This window comes from Mixophyes fleayi, chromosome 4 (assembly GCF_038048845.1).
Source record: "Mixophyes fleayi isolate aMixFle1 chromosome 4, aMixFle1.hap1, whole genome shotgun sequence".
In the NCBI taxonomy this organism is placed as follows: domain Eukaryota; kingdom Metazoa; phylum Chordata; class Amphibia; order Anura; family Limnodynastidae; genus Mixophyes; species Mixophyes fleayi.
The window spans coordinates 186,138,262-186,165,889 of record NC_134405.1 but is presented as its reverse complement, the minus strand read 5'-3'; the positions used below and the strand labels follow the sequence as shown (position 1 = coordinate 186,165,889).

General features: G+C 40.8%; 1 protein-coding gene across 1 annotated transcript in view; it reads right to left on the bottom strand.

The window, feature by feature from the left end:
- Positions 1-13,108: 13,108 nt before the first annotated feature.
- The window catches only part of WNT2 (Wnt family member 2), a 111,853-nt gene continuing 97,333 nt past the window's right edge, over positions 13,109-27,628 (bottom strand). Inside the window, exon 5 of the mRNA XM_075208978.1 lies at positions 13,109-13,752. Coding sequence (XP_075065079.1) covers positions 13,526-13,752 — 227 coding nt within the window. The 3' untranslated portion in view covers positions 13,109-13,525. The remainder of the gene's footprint in view (positions 13,753-27,628) is intronic.

Here is a 27,628-nt window from a genome sequence, read left to right as displayed (position 1 = left end):
GTATTATATAATGTCCCCAAAGGCTTTAACAGTGACCGAAGGCTCCCCATTATATCTACATAAGTAGGAGAGTCTGCCCACAGATATTATCCTGCACGGACGTGCAAAGCTACAATGTGTATGGGAAACCTGCATACCAACCTGCCTGCATCTCTATGCATATAAGGGATACCAGTATATTACATGTGTATGAACCTGCCTAATTACTACTATACTGCAAAACTACCAACTGTGTGTATCTGCATCAAGTCTAATTGTTACCAAGTGCAACTAAAAAGCAACATGTTTAAGTTCAAAGTGTTTGTGGCTTCACATCCACGTAACACCTCTAATAAAATTTTATATATTGGCAAAATTACACTGTCTTCCCTTCAATTATATATCTGTCACGAGCCGAGGCGGTACTCACAGCCGCCGCGGCTCGCTTCCTGCTCCTTCCGACGTCCTGGCAGTCACCATGATGACCGGGAGGTAACTTCCGGGATTCGGGCCGACCATTACAACGGCCGGACGCCTAAAGTGATCTTTAGGCGCTCCGGCAGGCTGTGTAGCCGGGCGCATGCTCTGAACTTCCCCGCAGCCTGTGGGCTGATTAAGCAGGACATATTATTTCATTAACCTACACCTGAGTGTAGGTCCATGGGCAAGCTCTGATTTGTTTGGCAGCATGGCAGGCAATTAGCATGCAAGTGTGTACTCTAGCCCTGATTGGTCTGCAGTCTCACTGCCGGTTACAGCTTCTGTTTCCAGTCTGCTGACCTGCTCTACTCCTTGCTCCTGCCCTTTGAATATTCTGTTGGATTGCCCGTGTATGACCCTTTGCCTGGATTTGGACCCTGCCTGTGTTTCTTGTGACCCCGACCTCTGGCGTGTTTACCGACCTTTCTGTTTGTTCGTGACCCTTGACTTTGGCTTGTCTATTGGATTCATTGTCTGCTGCCAGCCCTCGACCCTTGCCTGGACTTCACCCCGCTTTCCTGGGTTCTCCCCAGTCGGTACACACTTCACGACCATCTGTCAGTCTGCGGCCCAGTCTGTCCCCACCACTAGGGGCTTCAGTGAACACCTGACTGGCAGAGTAGATTCCGGGTTGTGCTGAATCTGCTAGAGGGGTTCCTAACAATATCCCCTAAATTTATACCCTTTAATTTATAGATTGCATGCTTGTTTTTGATGCCTAAGTGCATAACCTTATATTTATCTATGTTAAACTTCATCTTCCATTTGGCTGCCCAATCCTCCAGTTTATTCAAATCTCTCTGCAGAAAAACGACATCTCGCTCTAATTTTAGTTTGGTGTCATCAGCAAAAATGAAAACTTTGCTCTCTAAACCATCACCAAGGAAATTACTAAACATATTAAAAGGGAGTGGCATCAGCATGGAACCTTGAGGTACACCACTTTTGACCAATTAGAAAATGTTCCATTTATCACAACTCTCTGTTCCTTATTCTCCAGCCAGTTTTCTACCCTAGACCCAGTTCCCTTATTTTGTAAACCAACCTCTTGTGTGGCATTATATCAAAGGCCTTTGCAAAATCTAAGTAGACCACATCTACTGTACTACCATGGTCTAAGTTCTCACTAACTTCCTTGTAGAAACTAATTAGATTAGGTTGACATGACCTGGCAAATCGATGCTGAATCCCACTAATAATTTTATTGTGCACCAAGTAATCTGGAATACTGTCCCTTAATACACCTTCCAGTAGTTTCCTCACTATTGATGTCAGGCTTACCGGTCTATAATTCCCTGCTTGTGATCTCATTCCCTTTTTTTTTTTTTTTTTATCATCAATCATTTTTATTGAATTTTTTTTTTAAGTAAATGGGGGGTACAGAAGAAAAAAAAAGAGGGGGGGAAAGGGGGGGTGGGGAGTTTGAACACACCAATATAGAATTTGCAAGTTACAGACAGTATACAATTTATAGTATTCAGTTTACTCTGGAACTTTAAACTAACTCACCAGACCTGGCCTAGGTCTTGGAAAACCTGACATAAACACTCAATCAGGGCGCAACTATTGGCAAAGAACCACCAATAGCAGGAGGAGAAGAAGGAGGATTATTTACTGGAGCCCATCCCCCGTCGGTCACGTAGACATGCCATTCAAACCATTTCAACAATGGGGAAGATGGTCTCATTGAATAAGGGACATCTAGTGTTTCCATTTCAAATGCATACTGGACTTTGGTAATTACCTTTGACAGAGAGGAGGGGAGCGGTGCTCTCCATGCCTGGGCTATGGCGGCTTTGGCGGCAATAAGTATATGATTAAACACATAACAGGCCTGTCTCGGGACATGAGGCGGATATACCTGGAGAAGGGCAATCTCGGGGGTCTGAGGAAGATCCAATTTGGTCACTCTCTTAGCTAGGTCAAATACCTGAGCCCAGAAAAAGCGCAAAACCGGGCATGTCCAAAAGATATGAAGCAAATCCCCAACCAACGAGCATTGTCTCCAGCACAGCTTAGACTGGGAGGGCCACATTTTATGGATTCTAGAGGGGGTCAGGTAAAGTCTATTAACTAGCTTGATGAACATTTCAGTGTGGTTTAAACATTTGGACATGCGAAAAGCATTTACATAGACTGCCTGCCACTGGTCCTCTGTGAGGGCTATCTAGAGATCTGATTCCCACTGGAGTTGACTAGAGCACTTGGCTATTGGCTCCGGGGAGGTGAATCCGTACCAAAAGGTGATCCCAGCTCTATTATTTCCTTTCGTAAGTTTCGAGAGGAGCGTGGCTGGGAGGGCCTGTAGGGACAGATTATATCTCGAGAGGGAGGATATCCAGTGTCTGATTTGTAGGTATTTGTAAAAATCTCTCGCAGGTATATGGAATTGGTGTTGGATTTGCGTGAAAGACATCAACCCCTGGTCATCAAATAATGATCCTAGGACTACCATGCCATTCGCTATCCACAGGGACAAATTTACATCCGGGATCAATTTAGCCAAAGCTCTCAATGACAGGTTCTTAGTGGGAAGAGATATGGCAGATGAGTTCACAATCAGCTTATCCCAGGCCCTTAACGAGTCAACAGCTAGCCGGGACAGGGACCCACATGGTGGGCGCCACCGTCTAGGCAGCCAGAGTAGATCCTGCAAGGGGAAATGAGGATTGCGAGCTCTTTCCAAATCTACCCATGGTTTTGTATTGGGGGGGAGAGACCAGTCTCTAAGTTGGGCCAGAAGGCAAGCCATATGATATCTAGCCAGGTCTGGGAGAGCTAGACCACATTTTTGTCTAGTTAAAGACATACGAACACTAGCTATTCGTGGAGGTTTGTTCTTCCAAATGTATGAGCACATGATAGAGTGTAACTTGTCCAGTATAGGTTTTGGTAAGTGCAATGGTAACGTACGGAACAGATACATTAGCTTCGGCAAAATCATCATCTTAAAGGCCGCCAGCCTACCTAACCAGGAGACCTCGCAGCACATCCATGACTTAGTCAAGGTAATTATTAGGGGAATTAGAGCCACAAAGTTAAAGTCTACAATGTTGTTTATCGAGGGAGTAATCTGAATACCCAAATAATGAAGCGCCTCAGACTTCCAAGAGTAAGGAAAGAGAGCCCTAAGACTCGACACTTTAGGTGGTGGAAGATTGATAGGTAACGCATCGGATTTAGTGGTATTCAATTTAAAGTAAGATGCCCCACTAAATTTATCAAGTATAACATGGAGGGGCGGCAGCGAGGTCTCCGGGTCAGTTACAAATAATAAGATGTCATCTGCAAAAAGACACAGCTTGTGAACAGTCTGGTTGACTGTGACCCCAGGAAAGGAATTGGCCTGTCTAATAGCTTGGGCTAGAGGTTCTATTGCTAAAATGAAAATTAGGGGCAAAAGGGGGCACCCTTGTCTGGTGCCATTCGAAATCTTAAAATGATCAGAGAGAAAACCATTACTGAGTACTCTAGCCGTGGGGTTACTATAAAGGGCCATGATCCCGTTCAAAAATCTATCTTTCAGCCCAAAGCGAAGAAGGACCTGCTGCATAAACCCCCAGTGCAACCTATCGAAGGCCTTTTCTGCGTCGAGGGAGAGAATTACTAGCTCAAGGTGGGACCCATTCATACTTTCAATGATGTTAAGGACTCGTCTTGTATTGTCAGAGGCCTGGCGTCCACTAACAAACCCCACCTGATCAGGGTGTATGAGCTGTGGGATAAGGTTTTGCAGTCTATTAGCTATGAGCTTGGCATACATTTTTATATCAGTATTCAACAGGGCAATGGGCCTATAATTAGAGCAACAAGCAGGGTCCTTCCCCGGCTTCGGGATTGTTATCCGCTGAGACTCGAGCATTTCTTTGGGGAAGTGCCCCTGCTCAGTACCAGTATTATACACTTGCACAAGAATAGGGGCTAAGTCAGACTTGAAAGCACTATAGAAATTATTGTTATAGCCGTCTGGGCCTGGGGCTTTATCTTTCGGTGATTTTTTAATAACCTCAACTTCAGACTGTGTCCACGGGGTATCTAAAGCCATGGCTGTTTCAGGATCAAGACTGGGAAGATTAAGGCCCCCCAGGAAGGAATCTATGGCTTTGCTATTTGGCTGGATCGTGGTGGGATCTTCCTTCAGATTATATAGGGTAGCATAGAATTTAGCGAATGTATTAGCTATGTCTTTGGGATTAGAGACTTTTCGATCACCTTCTTCCAATAGATATTTTATTCTGTTCCTAGCTTGACGGCCTCTAAGTTTACGCGCTAACATCCTCCCTGCTCTATTCCCGGCCACGTAGAATTTTTGCTGCAATCTATTTAGGGCTGCTTGGGTCCTAGCCATAAGTAATTTCTGTAGTTGGGCACTTACCTGAGTAAGTTCCTTTTTAATCTCTCTAGATGGGCGGGCCTTATTTTGCATCTCACGCACTTGAAGTTTAGCTTCTAACACCTTCTGACAGTGTGCGTTTGCTCTCTTTAATCTAGCCCCGGTCTGGATGGCGACCCCCCGCACTACCGCCTTTAGAGAACACCAAAAGTTAAAAATATTAGTCTCTTCTGGATTATTGGTTTGGCAGAATAAGGAAATAGAGTCCTTTAAAGCCAGTTTCGCCTCTAGCAGGGAATGCAAATAAGCTGGGAAGCGCCATGGTCTGGGAGGTATATGAGGGCGTGACGGACGCCAGGACCAGAGTAACGGAGCATGGTCCGACCACGCCAAAGGCAAGATCTCCAAGCGGATAGACCTTTGTAACGTCCATTTATCTGTTAATATAAGACCTATCCGCGAGTACGAATTATGGACATGGGAGAAATATGTGTAATCTCTCCCCTCTGGTTCCGAGACCCTCCACACGTCATACAGACCATGCTCCGCCAACAGCTTCGAGAACGCACCTGCCGGACCTAGCTGAGAGGAGGCCGCAGAGGGAGGGACAGATGGAGATCTGTCTATCCTGGGGTCTGCCACTATGTTAAAATCACCCATCGTTATTAGACACCCCTCCTTATGTTTATCCACTTCCTGGAAGACCTCTCTTAAGAAAGGTACCTGGCGAGAATTTGGGGCGTAGAGGGAGGTGAGGGTGACTAAAGTGTCTACCAGTAGGCCAACTAAAATCAGGTATCTACCCGCTTTGTCTGCTACCCGCTTTTTAAGAGTGAAAGAGATATTAGAGCTGAACAAAATGGCAACTCCGTTGCGTTTTAGTGGACCGTTCGCCATATAAATTGTGGGATAGTGATTGTCTCTGAAAGTGGGGGGGGGGCAGAGGCTAAAAAGTGAGTCTCCTGTAATGCAACAATATCTGCCCGTTGCTTAAAAAAGGAGGACAGCGCCATATAGCGTTTATTTGCTGAGTTTAAACCCCGGACATTAAGAGAAAGTAGTTTAACCATCTAGCTTGAGGAGGGTATGGCATTGTCTGTATAACCTGTAACCAAAGTAGATCCCCTCCAAAATCCAGAGAGGGGAGCGAACCACAATTGCAGCCTGAACAGGGGTGTGTTCTTGAGTAGTATCAAAGGCATGTCGGGTAAAAGAGGAAAAAAGGGGGAGAAAAGCAAAGGAGAGAAAATAGGGCAAACTAACCGAAATAACCCAAACCATTGGGTTAGTGTATTTGCTAAAGGGGAAAACCAGCAAAATAAGTAACGGGGGGAGAATGGACTAACGGGGTCCCCACCCACGTACAAATCACCCACTCAAACCCAATAACAACTGTAAACCCAGGTAACATCTAGCATCATAACAAGTGTAATATACAATACCTTAGCTTTCAGAGAGGCATAACAGGGACTGCCACTACATAACGGTATTATCTAATAACATACAAACTGTTGCAACACAACAATAGGAGTCTCTGGAAGGAAAAACATTTAAGTGGCACAGTAACAATTACAAACCAGACACACAGTACCCCACCTGGGTGTGGCTTCCAATCGGTCACCCTATACAGGGAAGTCCTTAAGAGGTAGTCTGTTTTCTTCACTTTCAAACATTAGAAGCTGGGCGAGAAACCAAACAGTCAGGGATAGATCTGCTGCCGAGCATGGGAAATAAACCTCTTATGAAGCACTTCTCGACCAGTCACCTCTCACTCTCGATTTTGGGCCCGGTGCCATCTCGCGCACTGGGATGTCCCAGGATTTCAATAGAGCAATGCCATCTTCTACCGATGTGATCACATGGGAGACATTTTGGTGATGGACTAACAGCTTTACTGGGAAACCCCATCGGTACTGGATCTCTTGTTCCCTTAAAGCGCTGGTTACTGCTTGAAAGGATCTGCGTTTGGTTATAGTGGCAGCCGAGAAGTCAGGAAAGAATTGAAGTTCTTTAAGAATCAACAAACTTTCATCCAGCCTGGCCGCCTGTAGTAAGCGATCTTTGATCTGAAAGAAATGGACCCTGAGGAGGGTATCACGGGGAAGGGACTCAGGACCAAACCTCGGCCTTGGGAGGTGATGAATACGGTCGATGGTTAAATCGAGATCAGATGCTGCGGGTAAAAGTTGGTGGAATAGATTGGTAACAAACGGCAGAAGCTCAGCTGAGGAGATTGTCTCCGGAATCCCTCTTATTTTAATATTGTTACGTCTCGACCGGTCTTCCATATCCGCCGCTTTTTCTTGAGAGGCATTGAACTCCGCTCTCAGTTTTTCGTGTTCTGAGATTAGCTCATTGTGGGAGGCCGCCACTTCCTCAAATTTACCTTCCAGATGGCCTGTCCTTCCTCCCAGTTCGGCAACTTCACGTTGAATATCTGTAATTGAAGACCTCATCTCTGATAGTAATTCTGACTTGAGTGTGGCAAGCATAGATTGCATAGCTTTAATTGTGATAGGGCCATCCGCATCGACATGGGGGGGAGAGGACGGAGAAGCACTGTTGGAGCCCTCTATCGCGGCCGGTGTGGTAGTTAGCACCGAAGCATTTGCAGGATGTTTGTTTTCCCCCACATTAGAGGAAGATGAGGCCTGCGATTTAAAGAATTGAGCTGGCGGCGGTGATTGGATAGGTTTCACTCTTTTGGGTGCCATGGCGCCTTGCATAGATCCAATTATAGACTGAGAAAAGGTAAATGCCAGGCTAAGGGCTTGAAATATTAATTGAGTGCAGGATCCGGGTACAGTTGAGAATACTAAGCGAACCAGCGCCACATGTGAGGGGTGTGCTGCAACATGGTAGGGGACCCAAAAAACCTCAGTCCAGCATCATATGAGAAAGAGCATAACACTACCCCACTGGTATAATTTGGGGTGAGTGCCAGGTGGGTGGAGATTCTTTACATCAGAAATATCTTCACATGCACATAGAGATAAGGGCTCACAGGTACCTTTAACTGCAGCAGCTATACAACAGCCTCCAGGTCTGCCCCCAGCTCAGCCACTGCCTCCAGGCTTTTCCAGTCTCCAGCTCCAGTTGCCAGCCCAAATACCACTGCTATGGGCCACTTATGAAAGACGAATCCGGCTCTTGGGCTATAGTCCCACTTTGCACCAGCCGTTTTAACCGCTGCCCGCGGCCGGAAGTCCGGACCCGCAAACCAGAAGTGATGTGACCGGGAGACCCTGCGCAACTAGAGACCGCTGCTGTGTCGGCCTTGCACTCCTGCTGCCGCTGCCGGGCACCGGAGCCTTTCAGGAACGGGTAGGACGCTGCGCAGGCACTTCAGGGGCCACTCCTGGGTAATAGTTTGCCTGCAGCCTCACTGCCCCACTCAGCCTGACGCCCAGCCACTCGACAGCGGCTCTAGGTCCGCTTCTCTCGGGGTCACACTGGTCTCTACAGCCTCCCTGTAGAATCCTCCACGTGCTGGCTTAGATTAAACTGTTTTGACAGCTCCTTTTCCGCTGTTTAGGGAGTAATTACAGCGGAGCTCCTTCCACATACAGCCGGACAGGATGGCGACCAAGCTCCGCCCCCCCTCATTCCCTTTTTAAACTATGACACCACTTCTGCTATTCACCAATCTCTGAGCCAGATAAAATTGAATCTGAAAATTAAGCATAGTGGTCTAGCTATTTCTGAGTTTAGCTCCCTTGGGTGTATGCAATCTGGAGCTTTATTTATCTTCATTTTATTTAGTTGTCTTTGGACTTCTTCCTTTGTCAGCGAAGTATTAATTAATGATATATTTGCATTTCCATTTTTATGTATTATTCCTACCATTTGTTCTTCTCTAGTAAATACTGAAGAAAAGAAAGTGTTTAACACCTCTGCTTTTTCCTCATTATCATTAATCAATCCACCCATCTCACTTCTTAGGGGTCCTATATTGACTTGTTTAATCCTTTTGCCATTTATATACTTAAAACATTTTGAAAGGTTTGTCTTACTTTCTTTTGCAACTGTTTTCTAAATTTTGTAATATAGCCAATCTAATTTTCTTTTTGCATGATTTATTACATTCCTTGTAGATATGGAAGGACTCCTCAGTTCCTTCAGATTTAAACAATTAAAATGAATGCTTCTTCCTTTTCATTTCTTCCCTTACCTTTTAATTTAGCCACATTGGTTTAGACTTGATTCTTTTACAATTGTTTCCCATAGGAATGTTCTTATACATGCATTTTTCCAATAACATTTTAAAGACACCCCACATTTCTTCTGTATTTTTTCCTTCAAAAACTATGCCCCAGTCTATGCACTTTATAGACTCCTTTAGCACATTAAAGTTTGCCTTTCTAACATTTAAAGTCCTAGGTGATCCCTTATATAGTTGCTTCCGGATCACAGTATGATCACTGTTTCGCAAGTGCTCCCTTACTTGTATATTTGATATTATGTTCACATTATTTGTTATTACTGGGTCCAGTATAGTTCAGTTTCTAGTTGGTTCCTCTACTATTTGGAACATGTAATGGTCTTTTAGCGTGCTCACAAACTTGTTGCCCATCGCAACAAGTCAATCAATGTCCGGATAATTATAAACCCCCATAATTAAAATTTGACCTAGTTGTGTAGCCTTTTCAATTTGCTGTAGAAGTTGGGCTTTCTCAACCATACTAATATCTGGCGGTTTATAGCATATCCCTACCAGAAACTTCTCTGAACTGACATACTCCTCCTCCCCTGTTATTTACCCTATCCCTCCTGAAGAGAGTGCAGCCCTCCAAGACAACTGCCCAGTTATGTGCAATATCCAGACCATGCCTCAGTAATTCCTATACTATCATATTGCTCGCTCATTGTTACTAGTTGTAAATTTTACCTGTCTGGCTTCTTGCACTTAAGTGTTTGTTTGCAAGTCCATTTCTTCCCTTCAGTATTCCTTTTTGCTTTGCTATTACTGTTTCTTATTGGCTTTAACAAGTGCCTCTCCTGAGCTGCTACATTTCCCTTTCCCCACCCCCTTGACTCTTGATAAATTCCCCCTTACTACTCTCAATGTCTGTCCCGTAAATACTGGCGTGCCCCTCCCACCCCGAAGCCTAGTTTAACATCTCCTCTAACCTTCTAACCATCCTCATTCAGGTGCAATTTGTCTCTGTTTAATTTCTCTACTATATGTGTCATTTTTTATTTGATTCAAGCTCTTAATCTGTGTTCATGATCTGAATACCTTTATCTTACGATCTGTTGATGACAAATGAAGGGTTTCAGATTTTGAAGGTTGTTAAGCATTATTACTTAGCTATGTTCATCTGATTCAAGTCCTCTGACTACAACATTATTATTTTAAAAGCATCCAGGATCAGGTTCTAATCATTGGTGCAGATATTTCAATTATTTTCTTTTCAAGCTTATCTAGCCTTCCCTTGCCCCTGGGGTGAAACAATGTGGGATGCAGAGAGATACTGTGTTCCTCAGCGAGTATGCAGCTGGGGAAGCTCACTGCACAGGTGCGAGAGGAACTGTGACAGAGTTAGCTTGAGGATAGGTAGAGAGAGAGCTGAGGACAGGAAGGCTCCTTCTTAGAGAATAGAGAGTGTGAGCTCTGGGCAGTATTTAGAAGACAACGTTGGAGTCATGAGTGAGCTATTCTGTGGGTATGAGGGACAGGGGGGTAAGTTTATCAAGCTGCGGGTTTGAAAAAGTGGAGACATTGCCTATAGCAACCAATCAGATTCTAGCTGTCATTTTGTAGAATATACTAAATAAATAACTAGAATCTGATTGGTTGCTATAGGCAACATCAACACGGTTTCAAACTCGCAATTAAGTAAATATACCCCATAAAGTCAAACTTTTGTCCTCAATATAGAGAAAATTGGCAGCCTGGCAGATCAGAGGAGGCACAAAGAGTCTGTAACTGGAAGTGGTGATCCCAGATTTGTATCAATAGAGTGACAACATCGTCATGTGTTGAGAAAATGTGACAAGGTACCACTTGGATAACAAGTGAACAGTGTTTTATCAAATATTTACCTCAGGAAAAGGCAGTTTGATGAAGAAAGGATTAGAACAGTACATTGTAACAAACTATTAGAGTGAACATTCCAGTGTCAGATGCCCTCAATGACATTTGAGCAGCTAAGTATTGTTTGTACACTCCATTCCTTTTATTAAGACAGTGAGTGAGATTTACCTTTTTAAACTGTCAAATGAAAGTACTCCTTTTAAATTACTCATCTCTGAGTGAAAATTAGAGATGTTGCAGTTTACTTCTTGTTCATCACAGAGATACCTCTGACATTTTAAATGTTTGCTAAAGGTTCCAGCATTAGGACTCGCATAATTAAAATTATATTCCAGTAATATTAGGTTACCCTGCTACTACTCAAAAGAAAAGTGCACCAATGTATGCTACAGATATATGTGCAGTACTGCTTCGGGTAAGAACATTCATCTATATTCAGTTAGTGTTCGGATTAGAAAAGTGTGACTTATATGTAGAGCTATATTTATATACCTATTAAACTCTATTCAAACTGTTTGTTAACACTCTTATGCTGCCCCCTATTGATTGCAAATAATTATATATACATTTACTTGTAATTACTGCTGCTACTACTGTTTATCATTTTTGCCAGTTAATAAATGCATTGTGGTAGTTTCTGCAGCTAGCTTGTGTGCTCAGAATTTTGTTGAAAGGACTGTGTTGGTAAAAGGGGTCTCCCAAGTTGCCCCTGATATTCCCCAACCACATCCCCACAGAACTGCTAAAGATGATTTGGGTGGAGGCACTGCACTGGAGAACTGTGAGTAGGAGAGGCACACACAAGTAAACACTATACAACATACTGTTCTGTAAACATGAAGAAGGAGGTGTTACTCTTAGATTCTGCTTCAAAAACCTGTCCTGAGCGCACATCAATATTACTTGCCCAGTCAATGTCTAATCTCAAGCACATCACACGTTAGGTCTGAGAACAAACCACATGCTGATGTAACTTGAATGCCAGAATCTGACCTTGATGACTGCTGTGCTCCTAATTTACATCAGACAGGTCTGCAACTTCTCCCGTTTCCTAATGCTGTCCACATGCAATGCTGCTGGTCTGTAATACAAATCATACATCATCTACAGCATCAGCAAGTAGTTCAGATATATGAACAGTGCTGACAGTAAATGTCATTTACCAAGTTGTAAAAATGTTACCCCACAAGGCAAATGCACTTTGTATCTGTTTTATGCCCCCTTTAGTATATGAATTTGTACTTGATGGGAAGAGGGGGTCGGATTCAGGACATTCTTTTAGTGAATTCAAGTTAGCTTCATAATGTGCCCACACCTATAAACGAGACATTGGTTTGTTGGGTGAGAAATTTCAATGCACTGCATAGGGTGGAAAGAACATGTTTACAAGAGCGCTCACTAGTTAAAGCAGGACTTCAAAATATATGCTGCGCCAAAATGAAAAGTGCTTAGAGGTGTCCTATACTTTCAATGAGATTCCATTTATACATTCACAATTCTATTAATAGAATAAAAACATTTAAATGTATAATAGTAACACTTACAATAATAAACTGGTGTGTGTATGTGTGTGTGTGTGTATATGTATGTATATATATATATATATATATATATATATATATATATATATATATATATATATATATATATAAAATAAAATAGGTAATGCCCTACTGTACATCATACTGGAAGTAAAAACAATAATTGTGATATTGCTGTATAAATCCTACAGAAAAAGTGTATTCTTCATATCCCTGAAGGTTTACAAAACATAACAATTAGTATGCTTTTTAGATTATGACAAATGGAGGCATTATCACACTACACTTTTAATTAACCCCCAAGGGATCACTTATAAAATATTTTTAAATAGTTTATATGTAATTAAGTGAAAGACACTAGTAAATAGATATTTAATTGGTACAAGGTATATAAAAATTGGAATTGAACCAATGCATTATTCCCTAATCTCAGCTTTCAAAAAAACAACCCCCCCTTCCCCCAAAAGCATTGAAATATCACTATATTGTCAGTGATAATGGAAGTTGTGCTTCAGAAAATAGCACTCCTAACCAGCTGCACACCAATCCATCCTTATATAATTTGGAGAGAGTGAAGGACTATTAAATGTACATACTTGAAGTGCATTTAGATTTGTACTGCAGCACAACAGCACAAATTGCTCATATTTCTACTAGACTGAGGTAGGTAAAGAGACGAGAGCAGGGGCCACATGACTAGTGAATTAAAATGATTTGCACATCTTCATGCCAGGCGCTATGAATACATTCGGTTTTAGGGAGCATAACATAAACTGTATAGTTTTGGAACATTAACATTTTTTGACAGAAAAACATTCACAAAAGACCACTGTATTAATTCACTGCTTTATAAATTAATAGCATGGACTATGCTGTCTTCCACCGGACAGACGTCCAAAAACACATACAATACAAATTCTTCTACTACACTTACATTTACTGTAAATTATACACGTCAAATAAGTTTATAACACAAATATATATCTCAGTGACTGTTGCCACCATTCATTTACAATATAATTTATTATAATTTAATACTGGCTAATTAAGCAACTGAACAACTGTTTTCAATCCATTTTGATTTTCATGAAGATTGGTTTTCTGGTACTCTGTGTCTTCAGAAAAGCTGGAGCGGTGCCTTGGCCACAAGTGACCTTATGTTTTCTCACTGCCCAAATCTTTGTCTGCCTTACATGTGTGCACATCCACCGTTTCAAGGCAGTCTTTGCATCTTACTGCGCAACACCAGTGAAATTTACATTCACACTTTACCATTTTGCTAATGCGGGCAGTGTCATATCCTCTTCCACAACACATAACCTCACAGCTGTCCATGCCACGTGATGACTGGTTGCATATTCTGCCCGCTGTTCCGAATGAACCTAAAAATTCAGTTAAGAGTAGATGTTACACTTCGGTGATTGTTTGTAGTCAGCAAATATACAAGTAATGTCATGACAGAAATCATGTAAACTGCATCTAGGAATAATGTTTAACTGCCATATGTTCTTTACCACTTATTATTCCCATCGTATGCTGGATTCTATAGAATTCTTTGAAAAAACACAACACATGGAACTAAAACTAGAAAACATTTGTGTGGGCGTTAGTGAGGAGGTCACACTTTGAGCTGATCTTGGTTTCTGACAGGTCCACCCTTACCACAAAGCTTGGGTACTTACTGCTATTGTATGTTGCTGGCCTGCGTACAGTTTATCGTGTGAGTGTGTTGGCTGAGCGTTAGAATGTCAGCCCATGAAATATAAGTGTGTATCTGCCTTCTTAGGTATTTCTTCTAACAAAATATTGACATCAGTAGAACATTCATATACAGTAGTCACTTGTAATCTCATGTTTGAACTACTTGATCTTTTTTTGTTGCTACTTTTATTTAAATATATCATTTTTATATGTAGAGATGCAGTCACCAGTGACTATATCTTTCTTTATTGAGAAAATTATGTAATCTTCAATCTCATTAAATGACAGCTGTGACTTTTTTTTCCAGTATGGGGACAAATCTCCCCAGTCCATGATATAGTTACAATGAACAATTCACAAATCTTTGCAGTATGGAGAACAGCAGCCTTGCTTTTCTGCAGGAGTATGTGTAACAGTGGGCATGTTACAACAGCTATAACATTAACTATGTAACGACTTCCATCTATTTAAATGCTGTTCAGGTGTTGCTTTAGGATTTCAAGATTCCTACGCAAACAAGTCAAATAAGTAATTGTGTGAGCTTCCCGCTAACATTGTCACTTAAAACAGAACCAATAAAGTTTACTGTATCCAAATTAAAATAATTCAACACATACAAATATATTTCTTTAAAAAAAAATACAGTGATGTAAGGTAACATTAAAATAAAATATGGGCATTGCACTAAAGCGAATATATCCAGTTAGACAACTTTAACAATTTAATCAGACATAACGTAAACCTTAGCTTAAATTCTTATACTTTACATACATAAACCACATGATTGTGTCTTAGACTGAGCATATAATTCACTGAACAAATCTTTGTAAGGAATAAGGAATTTGGAGATCAGGTCCTTATTTGTCATCACTACAAGTGCTTTTGCAATTATTTAGCATTCAGTGATTTAATACTGGAAAAAACTGTGGCAAGCATTTTTGGTTTATGTTGATTATTGCCAATCCTGACAATCTTGGTCCATAGTTGATTACAAAAATGTTTTGATCAGTATTAACTTGGAAAAGCTCCTTTCTGTAGCTACCACTGTTACTGGGAGGGTTGATACTATCCTTGAAGCAACCCAAAGGTTTGCATATATTTCACAAATTTGATTTTCATGCAGATATTAAGTGAGTTCTATGGAGATCAGTCTTTTTCCCTTATAATGTATTAAGCACTGTGGAGTGTCATGATTGTAAGAGTTAAAAAGACATAATTTTTAAAACTTAAAAAAATATATTAATGGGCTTTACAATAGCAACATTAGTGTGTCCCTTACCGTCATGTAGTTCAGTTCGCTGCTACTGATTGGAGGATTTTAAAAAAGACACAACAAACACATACACTTGTAAGTGCGGCCAACAGGTCTCACTGATGCTGTACAGATTACGCGGATGGCTTGCGTGAACTAATCTACGTGCTGCATGCACCAACACTAGCAGCTAGTGAAGATGTTTCATACTTTTTGGACTGCAAGCCCCTTATTTAATACAGTTTCTACACAACATGCTGGTAGGGGGTCAACCTCATTTCCCTTTAATCAGTCCAGGCTGATTTCCTTATCCATCATGAGCAATCAGCATGGACCATTCTTATAGCTCTCAGAGCTGCAGTCCAGCTGCTACTGCAGCCAGAGCTCTTTGAGCTTGGTTGTGGTGTTTTGCTCCCTGGGACCCTCAGGGGGGCAGTGCACTTTCAAGATTCATTAGAATCCTTCCAGCATAACCAAAAGTAAATTGTACTGGTAACATGATAATTGTAGGTTTTCTTTTTCACATTTTTTTTCCCAAAAAAATTGTCTATTTGTTTTTCCACTTAAATTGGTTGTTTGCAAAGTCACATTAAAGGTCTGACATGATTTAGACTGATTTCAGGCTTTACATCACAAACACCTGCAATTTCAATAAGGATGTGTAGAATTTTTATATCCAATATACATGCCAGATATAGTCTTTACGTTGGTGCAAGGAGAGAGGCAAAGTGTTCCTCCAATTCGTAGCCAGAACACACTCAGTATCTACCAAAATATGTGACATTATCTTTTCAAAGAAGGTGTTATGATTTTGAGGTGGTTAATACAACAGGAAAGTCTTTTGTAATTGATGCCTCCATCATAGCATTAAGGATACTATGTATTGTGCACCAATAATATGTAATCTAACTGGCAGGACCACCACATATGAAGCATAATACTCCTGTGACCGCAATTTCGCCAACATCTGGCATCAGTATTAGTGTACATCCTACTCAGACTATCTGGGCTATAGTATTTGCATTGATTTTATGTAGCCTTACCAGTCATATTTACATCGATATACAATCTAGTTTATCCTGATGGAGCTACTGTATTTTCACTGATTTCTGACAGTAATTCTTATTGGGAATTTCAAATTCTGTCTGGATGTCTGAAAATGTGGGTAACTAATGACTACAATTATACTTATCTCTGAAGCCACATGCCAGCCATGGACCATAAAACTGGTGAAATCACCTGGCTTAAATTTTCGGTTATCAATGATTGGAATTATGGCACAAGGAGGCATATACAGCACAGAGAGCTTGTTGGTGCAATCCCATATCTTCAGGGATAATGAGATCAAGGAGTGGCCAAAGTGACCACTTTGGGACGGAGATGTGGTGGGAGCCAGAGGAGTGAACAAAAATATTCTACAAGTAATATGTTTACAGAGGAATTGTTCAAATGATCGGGTCTACACCCAGCAAGCAGATATTTTTAAAGAACAAGCCTAGCCACTGCTCCTGAAAAAAGCTAAGAGTTTAGAAAGAGAGGCTCTGGTAATATATAAAAATAAGAAACTGGCAGAGGAGGAAGAAGATAACACAATATAATTCATTTGAAAAAGAATATTAAGATGATTCTAGGAAAAAAATTGATATATAAATCCACCAGACTGTGTTCTCTCATCCCATCTTCTGAGCAAATACTGTTGAAAACCTTTAAGTTTTACATATCACCTAGTTTTTTTTTAAGAGGTTAAAGAGAGGATTCTTCCTGAGGATTAATAAAAAAAGGTTAAAGGGTGATATTCCATATTGTCATAAAGATGTAAAAAATAAAATAAAATAACAACAATAATAATAATTCTACTAACCAGGATAGAAGAGACATCAACTCACTAATGAATTGTAACACACCACTTGTGATTGACATGTGAGAGAGTGCTATTGCAAACTAAAATATATTGGAGAAACAAAAGACCTCTAAAAATGAGAACATTACAGCATATTTGAAATGTGAAAAACAAGGTTGAAAACCATGGCATTCACTTTACTAAATGCCAATTAGCAAACACAGATGGACAAAGATTTAAAGTGAAACTTATTGGATCAATAAACTCAACACACTAGGCCTCGTGTAGAGTTGGACGCAAGACAAATGCATAAACATATGTATAATGTAAAATATAAGCCATCTTATCAATAAACTCCATTGATAAAGTAATACAATGTATGTTTAATGACGAAACACTAAGTGGATTCTCACCACTACTAACCAATATAGAGCAACTTTCCCATGCTCTGTCAAATCCAGCGAAGCAGTCCTATATTTGCACAAATTGGATTACAAAGCAGAAAGAAAGAAGAGGATTCCCCCCAGAATGTTCTACATTCTACAAGATTTAAGTGAGGAATAAATTGGTGAACAATAGTGTGTGGGGGTGCTTTTGACCTGTCTACACACCAACACTGTGGGGACAAAAAATGAGGTTACCAAGGCTATTCAATGCAGGGGTCCTTGCTGATATACTCAGCATAAAAATTTGGCATGTCCTCATAAGTCACTTTTGTCAGACCAAAAATGTGCGTGTCTGACGTGGAGGGGAGAGTGTGCACACCACTACTAGAGGTCAGTGGACCATTAATACATATGTTCCACTACAAGCAGGAAGAGGAGGAGATAGCAGCTTTTCCTGGCCTTTTTACACCAAACAGGGATAAGACATGATCCTGCTGAATGTAAAGTGTAAAGTTCCGACTATAGCCCAGAGAGCAGTGTAGACGAGTATGCCCCTGACACTTTAGAGGAGAGTGGTTCAGACGCCAGCGGCTATGCCCCATAGACCCGCGGTGGAACAAAGTGCAGGTACCCAGAGATATGTTCTATTCTAGAACATTCTCAAGCTAATGGCAGCAGTGTTTTAAACACGGAAGGTCGGAAAGTCATTGCGGTGTCCATCCAATGCTATCCAAAAACAGTAATTGCTCCAAGGCGTATAACAAAAAGCAATAATGTCTGTATTGTGAGAAGCCCCTCTCAAAAAAAGCCCAGCATATGGAGCATGTTTACCGGAATGAGACTGAGGTAGCCTGGGCCATGAAATTCCCCAAACACTCAAAATCAAGGTGCATGCAAATGGCGCATCTTCGCAATAGAGGCAACTTTGCGCACAATGCTGAGGTGATAAGGACAGGACGTGGCATTATGGCTCCTTTGCTCAGCCTGTTCCACCTGACATCAGTGGTGGCTTTTGGAAGCTGTTGATGGACATGACCCCAGATTAAATCTTATTCACAGTCAAAAATTACCTATGCATCGTGCAGATGGAGCAGCATATCTTCAACCGGGTCGGTTCAGATGTTGATATGCACGGGTACATCCATCAGAAGCTTAGAGAAATGGGTAGGCTACTGTTACAGGCCAGAAGAGCTACCCTTTTGGACAGGATGGGTGACTATGTCATCCCATTGTATTTTCTGCATGTAGTAGACACTGTGATGCTGGTAGCTGGCTATGATGAGGAGACAGCTACATTTCAGAAATCCTCGCTGGCACTGAAAGTCGGGCGCGGCTTGCAAAAGACAGTAAGCATTGTGGAGTGTCAAGCCATGATGGAGGGCTTCATTGCTGCGGTTGAAAACACACGCAACGTCAGGAAGATCTAAAAGGCAAGATGGAATGAGTTGATTTCATCGGCCTTGAAAACTCTTAAAGAGTCAAAATGGAACATGCTTCAGCTCTTACCTTTCACTGAAGATGTGAAAAGATGCACTTGTACCTCTATGAAAAGCAGCAAGCCTACTCTTAACAACTGGGCATTGCTTGCAAAAGTCACCCTGGCACAGTTGATCTTGTTCAATCGAAGAAGGGAAGGGGAAGTTTTCCATGATATTGTTGACTTTCTCCTCGAGAGATATTTGGGATCTCCATGAAGATTTGTCCCTACGCGTTCCGAGGAAGCTCTGTCGGCACTTCATGGGGATTGAAATCTAGAGAAAATGAGGGAGAAAAGTCCCCATCCTTCTGACACCAGCCATGAAAGGAGCAAAGGAACTTCTCGCAGAGTAGCATAAAGAATGTGGAGTGGCTAACAAAAATAACTATATGTTTGCCACACCAGCTGCCTTGTCACTTCAGAGGCTCCGATTGCATACGCTTGTTTGTCTGAGAGTGCGAGGCCAAACATCCCCACACGCTGACTTCCATGAAGATTCAAAAGCTGCCACTCTTTCAAAAGTCCTCAACTTAAACGATGCAAAATTGGTTCAGTTGGCGGACTTCCTTGGGCATGACATCAGGGTGAACTGGCAGTATTACCACCTTCCAGAGGGTACCCTCCAACTTGCTAAGGTCAGCAAACTTTTAAGGGCTCTTGAGAGTGGCAGGCTGGCTGAATTCAAAGGCAATATTTTAGGCAAGATGGACATTGATCCGGACGGTAAGTAGGAAATCTTATGTCAGATGTATGGTTTTGTCATTTACATATCTGTTTCTTTTCAGAACCAGTCCAGCTACTGAGCACCAGGTCGGATGATGAGCAATCCCCCGTGATAGAGGCACAAGTGATCAAGCTTTCGGTCAACACTTCCAGATCAGAAGAGAGACAGTGTAGGGACCCGGCCACACAGGACCAGTGCCTAAGCTATATGTCAGTATAGCACACAGTTTCATTATGCAAAAGCACTTTGCCTTTCTCTGTATTTCGCAGAGTCATAATGATCTGCCCTGCTTCCTTCAGGTTGTAAAGAAGTGCAGAGAAAAACCTGGGATAGAGATTAGATCCAAGCTGTGGAGAAGCACATGATCAAGTTTATTCAAACATGCCGGGTGCCCGGAAAGTGTGACTGTGTTGCATACCTCATGGCTGAACCATCAGCACTGAAAGACCCGGACTGGTTGGGGGTTAAATTCTACATAAAAAAACGCATAACAGATTTAAAGAGGGATCAAACTTGTTGAAATGATACAAAGTGGTTGACCAGGACTGTAACCTCCATGGCTAGCTGTCGGTGTATGCGGGCATGTGGATTGTAATCAGTCAGCCAAAATACATGAAACTTTCCCCATCATGCAGTCCTTATCAGTGCAAAGTCAGACTTTAAATCTCAAGTGGTAACTCTGATGACAAACAGCTCCTGCACATACCCACGTGATAGTCCTGTTAACAGGGCATTAGAAAAGGGGTGCCCCTATGCGCCATGTTCCAGACATGTGTCCTCACAATAAAAACACTAGTGTGTGTGTGGGTGTGTGTGAGTGTGTGTGAGTGTGTGTGGAGGGGGTTGTTAGACTATAACCTACAATGGACCAAGGACTTATGTAAATGATTATTTGCTGTAATTCACTGCATAATATAGTGGCACTACATAAAAATATAATAATAATATAGGGACGGAATGCTTAAGAAGGAATGCACAGCATCTGGCATGAATTGATTAATTTAATATTTAAAGATATATATTGGTGTGTGAGGGGGTTAACTAAATTAAAATATATTCAAAGGGGACTCTGCTATACACTAGACATCAGAGGAGGACTCTGCACTTTATGCGGACATAAAAGGGGGTTCTAGGATGTACAAGACTCAGCAAGGGGCTATCAAATGTGTGTTAAACATCAAAAAGCTGCTCTGCACTGTAGAGTAGACATCAAAAGGGGATCTGAATTGTATATTGGACAGAAGGGCAACATTCATCTATAGTTCCCTGAAATTCCCTGTTTCACAGGATATATAAAACCACATCCTCATCAAACAATGCCCACAACATATTTGCAGCTGCCCTGCACCACAACCTGTCATGTATAGGGAAACAGTCCTACCCATGATTACAACCTCATCCAGGGTATTAATAGTTCTAATGTTATTAGCTTTTTATATACAGCAAACTTGTAAATGTCTTTGTAAATTTGGTTATGCTATAAATAATGATTGCCAAAACTAAAAGTGATCATATTTACTTTTTTGCTTTCTTCTAGATCAAAAAAGTCAAACTGACAATGGATGCAGGTTAGTATTTTATTGTTTATTATTTAGATTTTGTCATTGGAAATCTGTATTCTGGACTTTCTATTCTCCTAGTATTCAAACGTTTAATGCAAGTAGATTAACATAATTAATAGAATAGATTTTTAAAGCAAGAAAATGAGGTCATGTTCTATGCAAAGACCAAACTTTATGCCACATGGATGTCACATGGTTTTACTTAGATCCATAATAAATATGTCTTTATAAAGTAGTCTTATGTATGAGCTACATATCAAAAATTTGTTTATACACAGTTTAGGAGACATGTAATGAGACATTTTCAGCCCAATATCATAGATCTCCTGGTGAAGAAAGACTAGAAATTAGAGATGAGCGGGCTCGGATTCCGCTAATCCGAGCCCACACGAACAGTGCGGATCCGAATGGGATCCGAGCACTGTTCGGATATTTCCGGCGGGCAAAAAAATGAAAACGAGGCTCTGTCGTCCAAGTCTCGCGTCGAATCTCGCGAGGGGTGGGAGGGAGGGCCCAGAACAATTCCATCTTGTACCTCTTTTTTTGGAATTATGTGCTCAAGCTACCTCGGTGCAACCTTTTGGCCTAAAAACAATATTGTGAGGTGTTCAGAATAGACTGGAAATTAGTGGAAATGATTGTTATTGAATGTTATTGAGGTTAATAATAGCGTAGGAGTGAAAAAAAACCCCACAAAACTGGTTTTTAGCACTTTTTATGTTTTTTTCAAAATAAATCCGAATCCAAACCCTTAAATCCGAACCAAAACCTTTTGTCAGGTGTTTTGCGAAACAAGTCCGAACCCAAAACCTCAAGCAAATCCGAATCCAAAACACAAAACACGAGACACCAAAAGTGGCCGGTGCACATCCCTACTAGAAATGGGTAGCTAGTTATTGACCATAAGCAAGAAAGCTGTTCCATGACCATATTTGGTCTATAAAATTGCTAGAGTAAAAAAGTTCAACAAATATAAAAGAAATAACAGAAACATTATCCCCCATTACATTTGTTTAGTCACATAAATTTTGGGGTGGGTGACTATATTTTTGGGGTGGGGTACGAAAGTGCAAGTAGGTAAATGCTGGCAAGACAGTGACATGAAAATGCCGAATGTAGTAATCGCGACATATAAAAAATGCAAACTTACTGAAATAGTTACACACAACATTTTCGACAAGGTTCAGACAGAACCGCAGACAGCCTAACAAGCCAGCACTGTGACGGTCGTCACTTAAAAGGGTGACAGTTACAGTGCTGATATTAAGGGGGCGATGTCCAGGGCCAGTGCATTCAACAAACACCACTTGTTGAATGGAGTTTGAACGGAATATGTATAGTTTGTGACGGTTTGTCTTAGTATGCAGATAGTTGTGAAGTGAAATTCTATATTTTGTAATGGAATTTGGTTAGTTTATAAGTATGATGGAGATTAGACAGTTAATTAGTTAGTTTGCAGTGCTCTATTTGAATGGAAAATAGTTTGTGATGTGAAACTTTTGAAGTAATGGAGTTTAGCTATCATCTCAGCTACAACTGCACATAGAACATGACATTGTTTTTTATTTTACACTTTTCAATACCCATGAAATTTGTATGCTGGGCACCAAAAATGGCTAAACATACCATACTTGACACGAGATATGGCTCAGTATTAAAATGTATGCTAAGCATAATATAGTTAAACTTTGTAAATGTAACTATAGATCGGTGGTAGTCAGCATATCGATGCTGACTACCCCGACACTACTTACCCCGACGTGAAGGGGGTAATACTTACATTGTCATCAGCTGCCGCCGCCTTCTTCAGGGATCAGCATAACTTCAAGGCGCAATACACAGAAGTCGTCCTGCATGCTGGTCGGGGGAGGAGCCCTTCGGTCTCTCCACGTCAGGGTAAGTACTGTCGGAATAATGAGTATCATTATTCCGTACCCAACCCCTATAGATATGACTCAGAGTAATATACTTGGCTTCAGATACAGATGGAGTAGCACTGTTTTAGGTGAATGATGCCGTCAAGCATCAGTTGAACGTTGAGTCAACTTAAACGCATTACAGTGTTGGATTTTGTATATCCTCCCCAACTTCACTTGGGAGGTGAGTGGCTGGGATCTGGCCAGTCCTGTAAAGTATATAAAACACTAGTAAAAAAAAAAAAGCTATGCTTATTATGCTACTAATGGTTAGTTAGCCAGTCTTCCTACCCTGTATGCCAGCCCAGTTTTCACTTTTCCTGGATTTCCCTCACACATCTATCAGGGGCCTTCTGGTTGACATAAGAGGGGGGAGCACAAATAAATTGCTTTTAGAATTATTCCCAATTATTGTAGCCATTGAATTGTGGAGGGATAGTTTGAAAGATAGAAGCGTTGTTTTTTGGTGCAATAATTTAAGGGTAATTCGGGTGAATAATAATGAGCCTCATCAATCCTAGCGATAACTAGACACCTGGTTTTAAATCACCTGTGTCTTATTCATTTCAAAGCACAGCATGTTTCTATCTTGATAAAATAGCTGAAGCTTTATCACTCTTTAGTGGGATAGGGAAGTCGTACCAACAGCAAAAGGAGTGGGTTTACTATTCCCTTCTTATGTTTGGCAGATTATTAAGAAAATCTGGTGGGAAGGGTTGATCACCGCCACTTTGAAAAGATATAGGGAAGCCTGGAATGTATGGGAATTTTTCAGTAATGCAAGTTAAAACATAGGAGTAGTGCATTTTGGCTTTTGTATGAGACAAGTTTTTATTGGGGAGATGCAAAACATTTATGGGATTGGCTTTGGCAGGTGTTTTGTTCTTTTTAAAATTTCAGGGTAGACCAGATATCACAAAAGGTTTTATAGTCAGTAAAGCCTTAAGAGGTTGGGTCATCCTTATTCCTTTCCAATGCCAGGCCTGCTGAGTATAATGGGGTTCTTGTTTTTCATGTATTTTGTCTTTCTTTGGAGTCTGTTTAGTTCAATGTGTTATATCTCCATGTCACAGGTGACCCCCGGAATGCCAATAAGTTTTGGATTGTGGGCACTCTTCCATGTATTGGGTCAGCAAGAGTTCCACAGCTTATGACATAGTCATTTTCCTGGGAGCTATAAAAGTTAGATGGTTACAGTTTAGGGGTATGCAATGGTCATTCCTGCTTAAAACCTTCCTATTTGCCAAAACTAGATTTGGGTTTCCTGTTGTACTAATTATACATCTAGGAGGGAATCTGGTGAAGTTGAAGGGCGTGGAGCTTATTGTGCAAATTTAGGCTGATTTCAACACAATACTGAATCATTGGCCCGGTACTCATTTAATATGGTCTGACATCATCCCCTGGAAGGCATGGAGAAGCACCAATGCCGAATCTAGCATTAATAAGTTCTGTTCCAAAATTAACTTGGCTAAAGATAAATTTGTATTGGAAAAAGAGGGGGCTTCTATGCCAAACCATGGAGAGTGAGGCTTCATGGTGTAGAAGTGTCTGGGGGTGATTGGGCTCCATATTTTTTTATGAGAATAGCTAGTAGCTGATCTGGCCATGCTTTTTCTTAGCCACCAGTTACTTGAATTATTTCAATAAAATGTGTCACCTTTCATCACCAAGCTAGTCTCTAGTATCTGTATTCTTTACTTAAGTGGACTCTTGCCAAGGGCGTTATGTAAAGGGAAGTTTTGATCAACCTCTAGGCGGCTTAATCTTAAGGATGCAGATCAAAACGGTCATTGTATCTAGAGTGTACTATAATAAAGTTACCACAAAATAGAATACATAGCAATATAACTCAGTACAAAGCATACACTTCATGTTAAGCAAGAGTGGTGTTATAAATTTAGAGAAAGCAGTGTGAGTGTGTGCACGTGCATGCTTATTATATATGTGTATATATAATACATTGTTTGTTTTTATCTTTGAAGGATGTTTTGCAGATGAGATGTAAGTTAATGAATTATTTAATTTCTCTTTATTATAAATTTGATATTAGCACAAAATGCAATATCATTTTCGAAAGTACAAAACACAAGTACATTACAGAATATACACAAATCAGCCACAATATTAAAACCTCTGACAAGTAAAGTGAATAACATTGATTATCTCATTACAATGGCACTTGTCAAGGAGTGGGATATATTAGGCATTAAGTGCACAGTTCGTTCTTGAAGTTGAAGTATTGGCAGCAGTATTGGAAAAATAGGCAAGCGAAAGGTGTTGAGCGACTTTGACAATAGCCAAATTGTGATGGCTAGACAACTGGGTCAGAGCATCTTGAGGGGTTGTGCCCGGTATGTAGTGGTTAGTACCTACCACAAGTTGTCCAAGGAAGGACAACTGGTGAACCAGCAGCAGGGTCATGGTTGCACAAGGCTCACTGATGTGCATGGGATTGCGAAGGCTTGCCCGTCTGGTCCAATCCCACAGTAGAGCACAAATTGCTGATAAAGTTAATGACAGAAAGGACACACATCGCAGCTTGCTGAGTATGGAGATCCCATGATGACCCTTGTCGACCACCGAAAGCACCTCCAATGGGCGCGTGAGCGCCAGAACTGGACTGTGACGCAAAGGAAGAAGGTGGCCTGGTCTGATAAATCATATTTTTCTTTTACATCATGTGGATGGCTGGTCATTTACGTGAGAAAGAGATGGCACCAGGATGCATTATGGGAAGAAGGCAAGGCGGCGAATGTAGTGTGATGCTCTAGGCAATGTTTTGCTGGGAAACCTTGGGTTCTGGCATTCATGTGGATGTTAATTTGACACATACCACCTACCTATACATTATAGCAGACCAAGTATACCCATTCATGGTAACGGTATTCCCTGGCAGTTACCTCTTTCAGAAGGATAATGCGCCCTGTCACACTGCAAAAATTATTCAGGAATGGTTTGAGGAACAAGACAAAGAGTTCAAGGTTGACTTGGCCTCCATATTCCCCAGATCTCAATCAGATCGAGCATCTGTGGAATGTGCTGGAAAAACAAATCTGAGCCATGCAGGCCCCACCTCGCAACCTACAGGACTTAAAGGATTTGATGCTAACATTTTGGTGCCAGATACCAGAGGATTCCTTCAGAGGTCTTGTGCAGTCCATGCCTCAACGGGTCAGAGCTGTTTTGGCAGCACGAGGGGGACCTACACAATTATATTAGGCAGGTGGTTTTGGCTGATCTGTGTGTATGTATATATTACATTGTGTGCTTTTCTCTTTGCAGGTTGTTTTATAGATGAGATGTAAGTTAATGTATTATTTCATTTTTTTATATAAATGTATTATTAATACATCAACAAAATACAATTTAATTAAAAAATGCAAAACACAAATACACTACAGAATATAAGATAACAAATTTACTGTATTACCTCTTGTTAAAAGCAATCAACAGAGACACAGTCTATGGATAAGACAGAACATGTTGGAGAAAATGAGAATAAGAGTAATAAAGGAAATAAGGAAGAGGAAAAAGTGTTTGATTGTCAGAAGGAGGATACACTACCTATTGTAATAGATTGTTGGAGAAGAGGAAGATGTTATAAAAGAAAAGAAGAAAGTAAAAATGTGTAGTGGTCCAGAAAAGTACACATCATCGATTGGAAAAGAAAGAGAAATTGGAGAAGAGGAGGAGCTAATGAAAAGGAGAAAGTAGAAATGGGAATTGAAGGTCAGATGGTGAACACACTACCTATGGAAATAGAAAAGGATGTTGAAGAAGAAGTAGAGGTAATAAAGGAAATGAGGAAGAACAGGAACTGTTTATTGGTGAAGAGGAGGAATCACCACTATAGGAGAAAGAAAAGGGTGTTAAAAAAGATGAAAGAAATAAAAGAAAGGAGGAAGGAATAACTCAATGGTCATTTCTTATTCAAATTTAGTCCAGTGTGAATGCTGAAATCACAAAAACAAGATTTTTATGCACACAAGATATTGTAAATAGCACAAAAAAGGCCTGAGAGAGAGCAAATTTGAAGTAGTTCTCTAAGATTTATTAAAGTCCAGAGATGTTCACTGTGTAAAAGATATTTTATCATTTCACATGTGGAATTACTAAATTAATGCGGGGTTCTTCTTTCGTATTATGTGTAAGATGAACCAAGTTCATAGTTCAGAGCATATTAATCAATGCATTTTCAAGTGACAAAACCTATATATGACATTAGAAAAAAAGACAGACCATGTACTTTCCTCAGTTATAGACTATTTTATTATTATTATTATTAATTTTTATTTATAGGGCGCCACAAGGTGTCCGTGGTGCCGTACAGGGAAAAAAACGAATTACAATACAAGGTGAGACAGCACAGTACAGTAAACATAAAGCACAGTAACTCA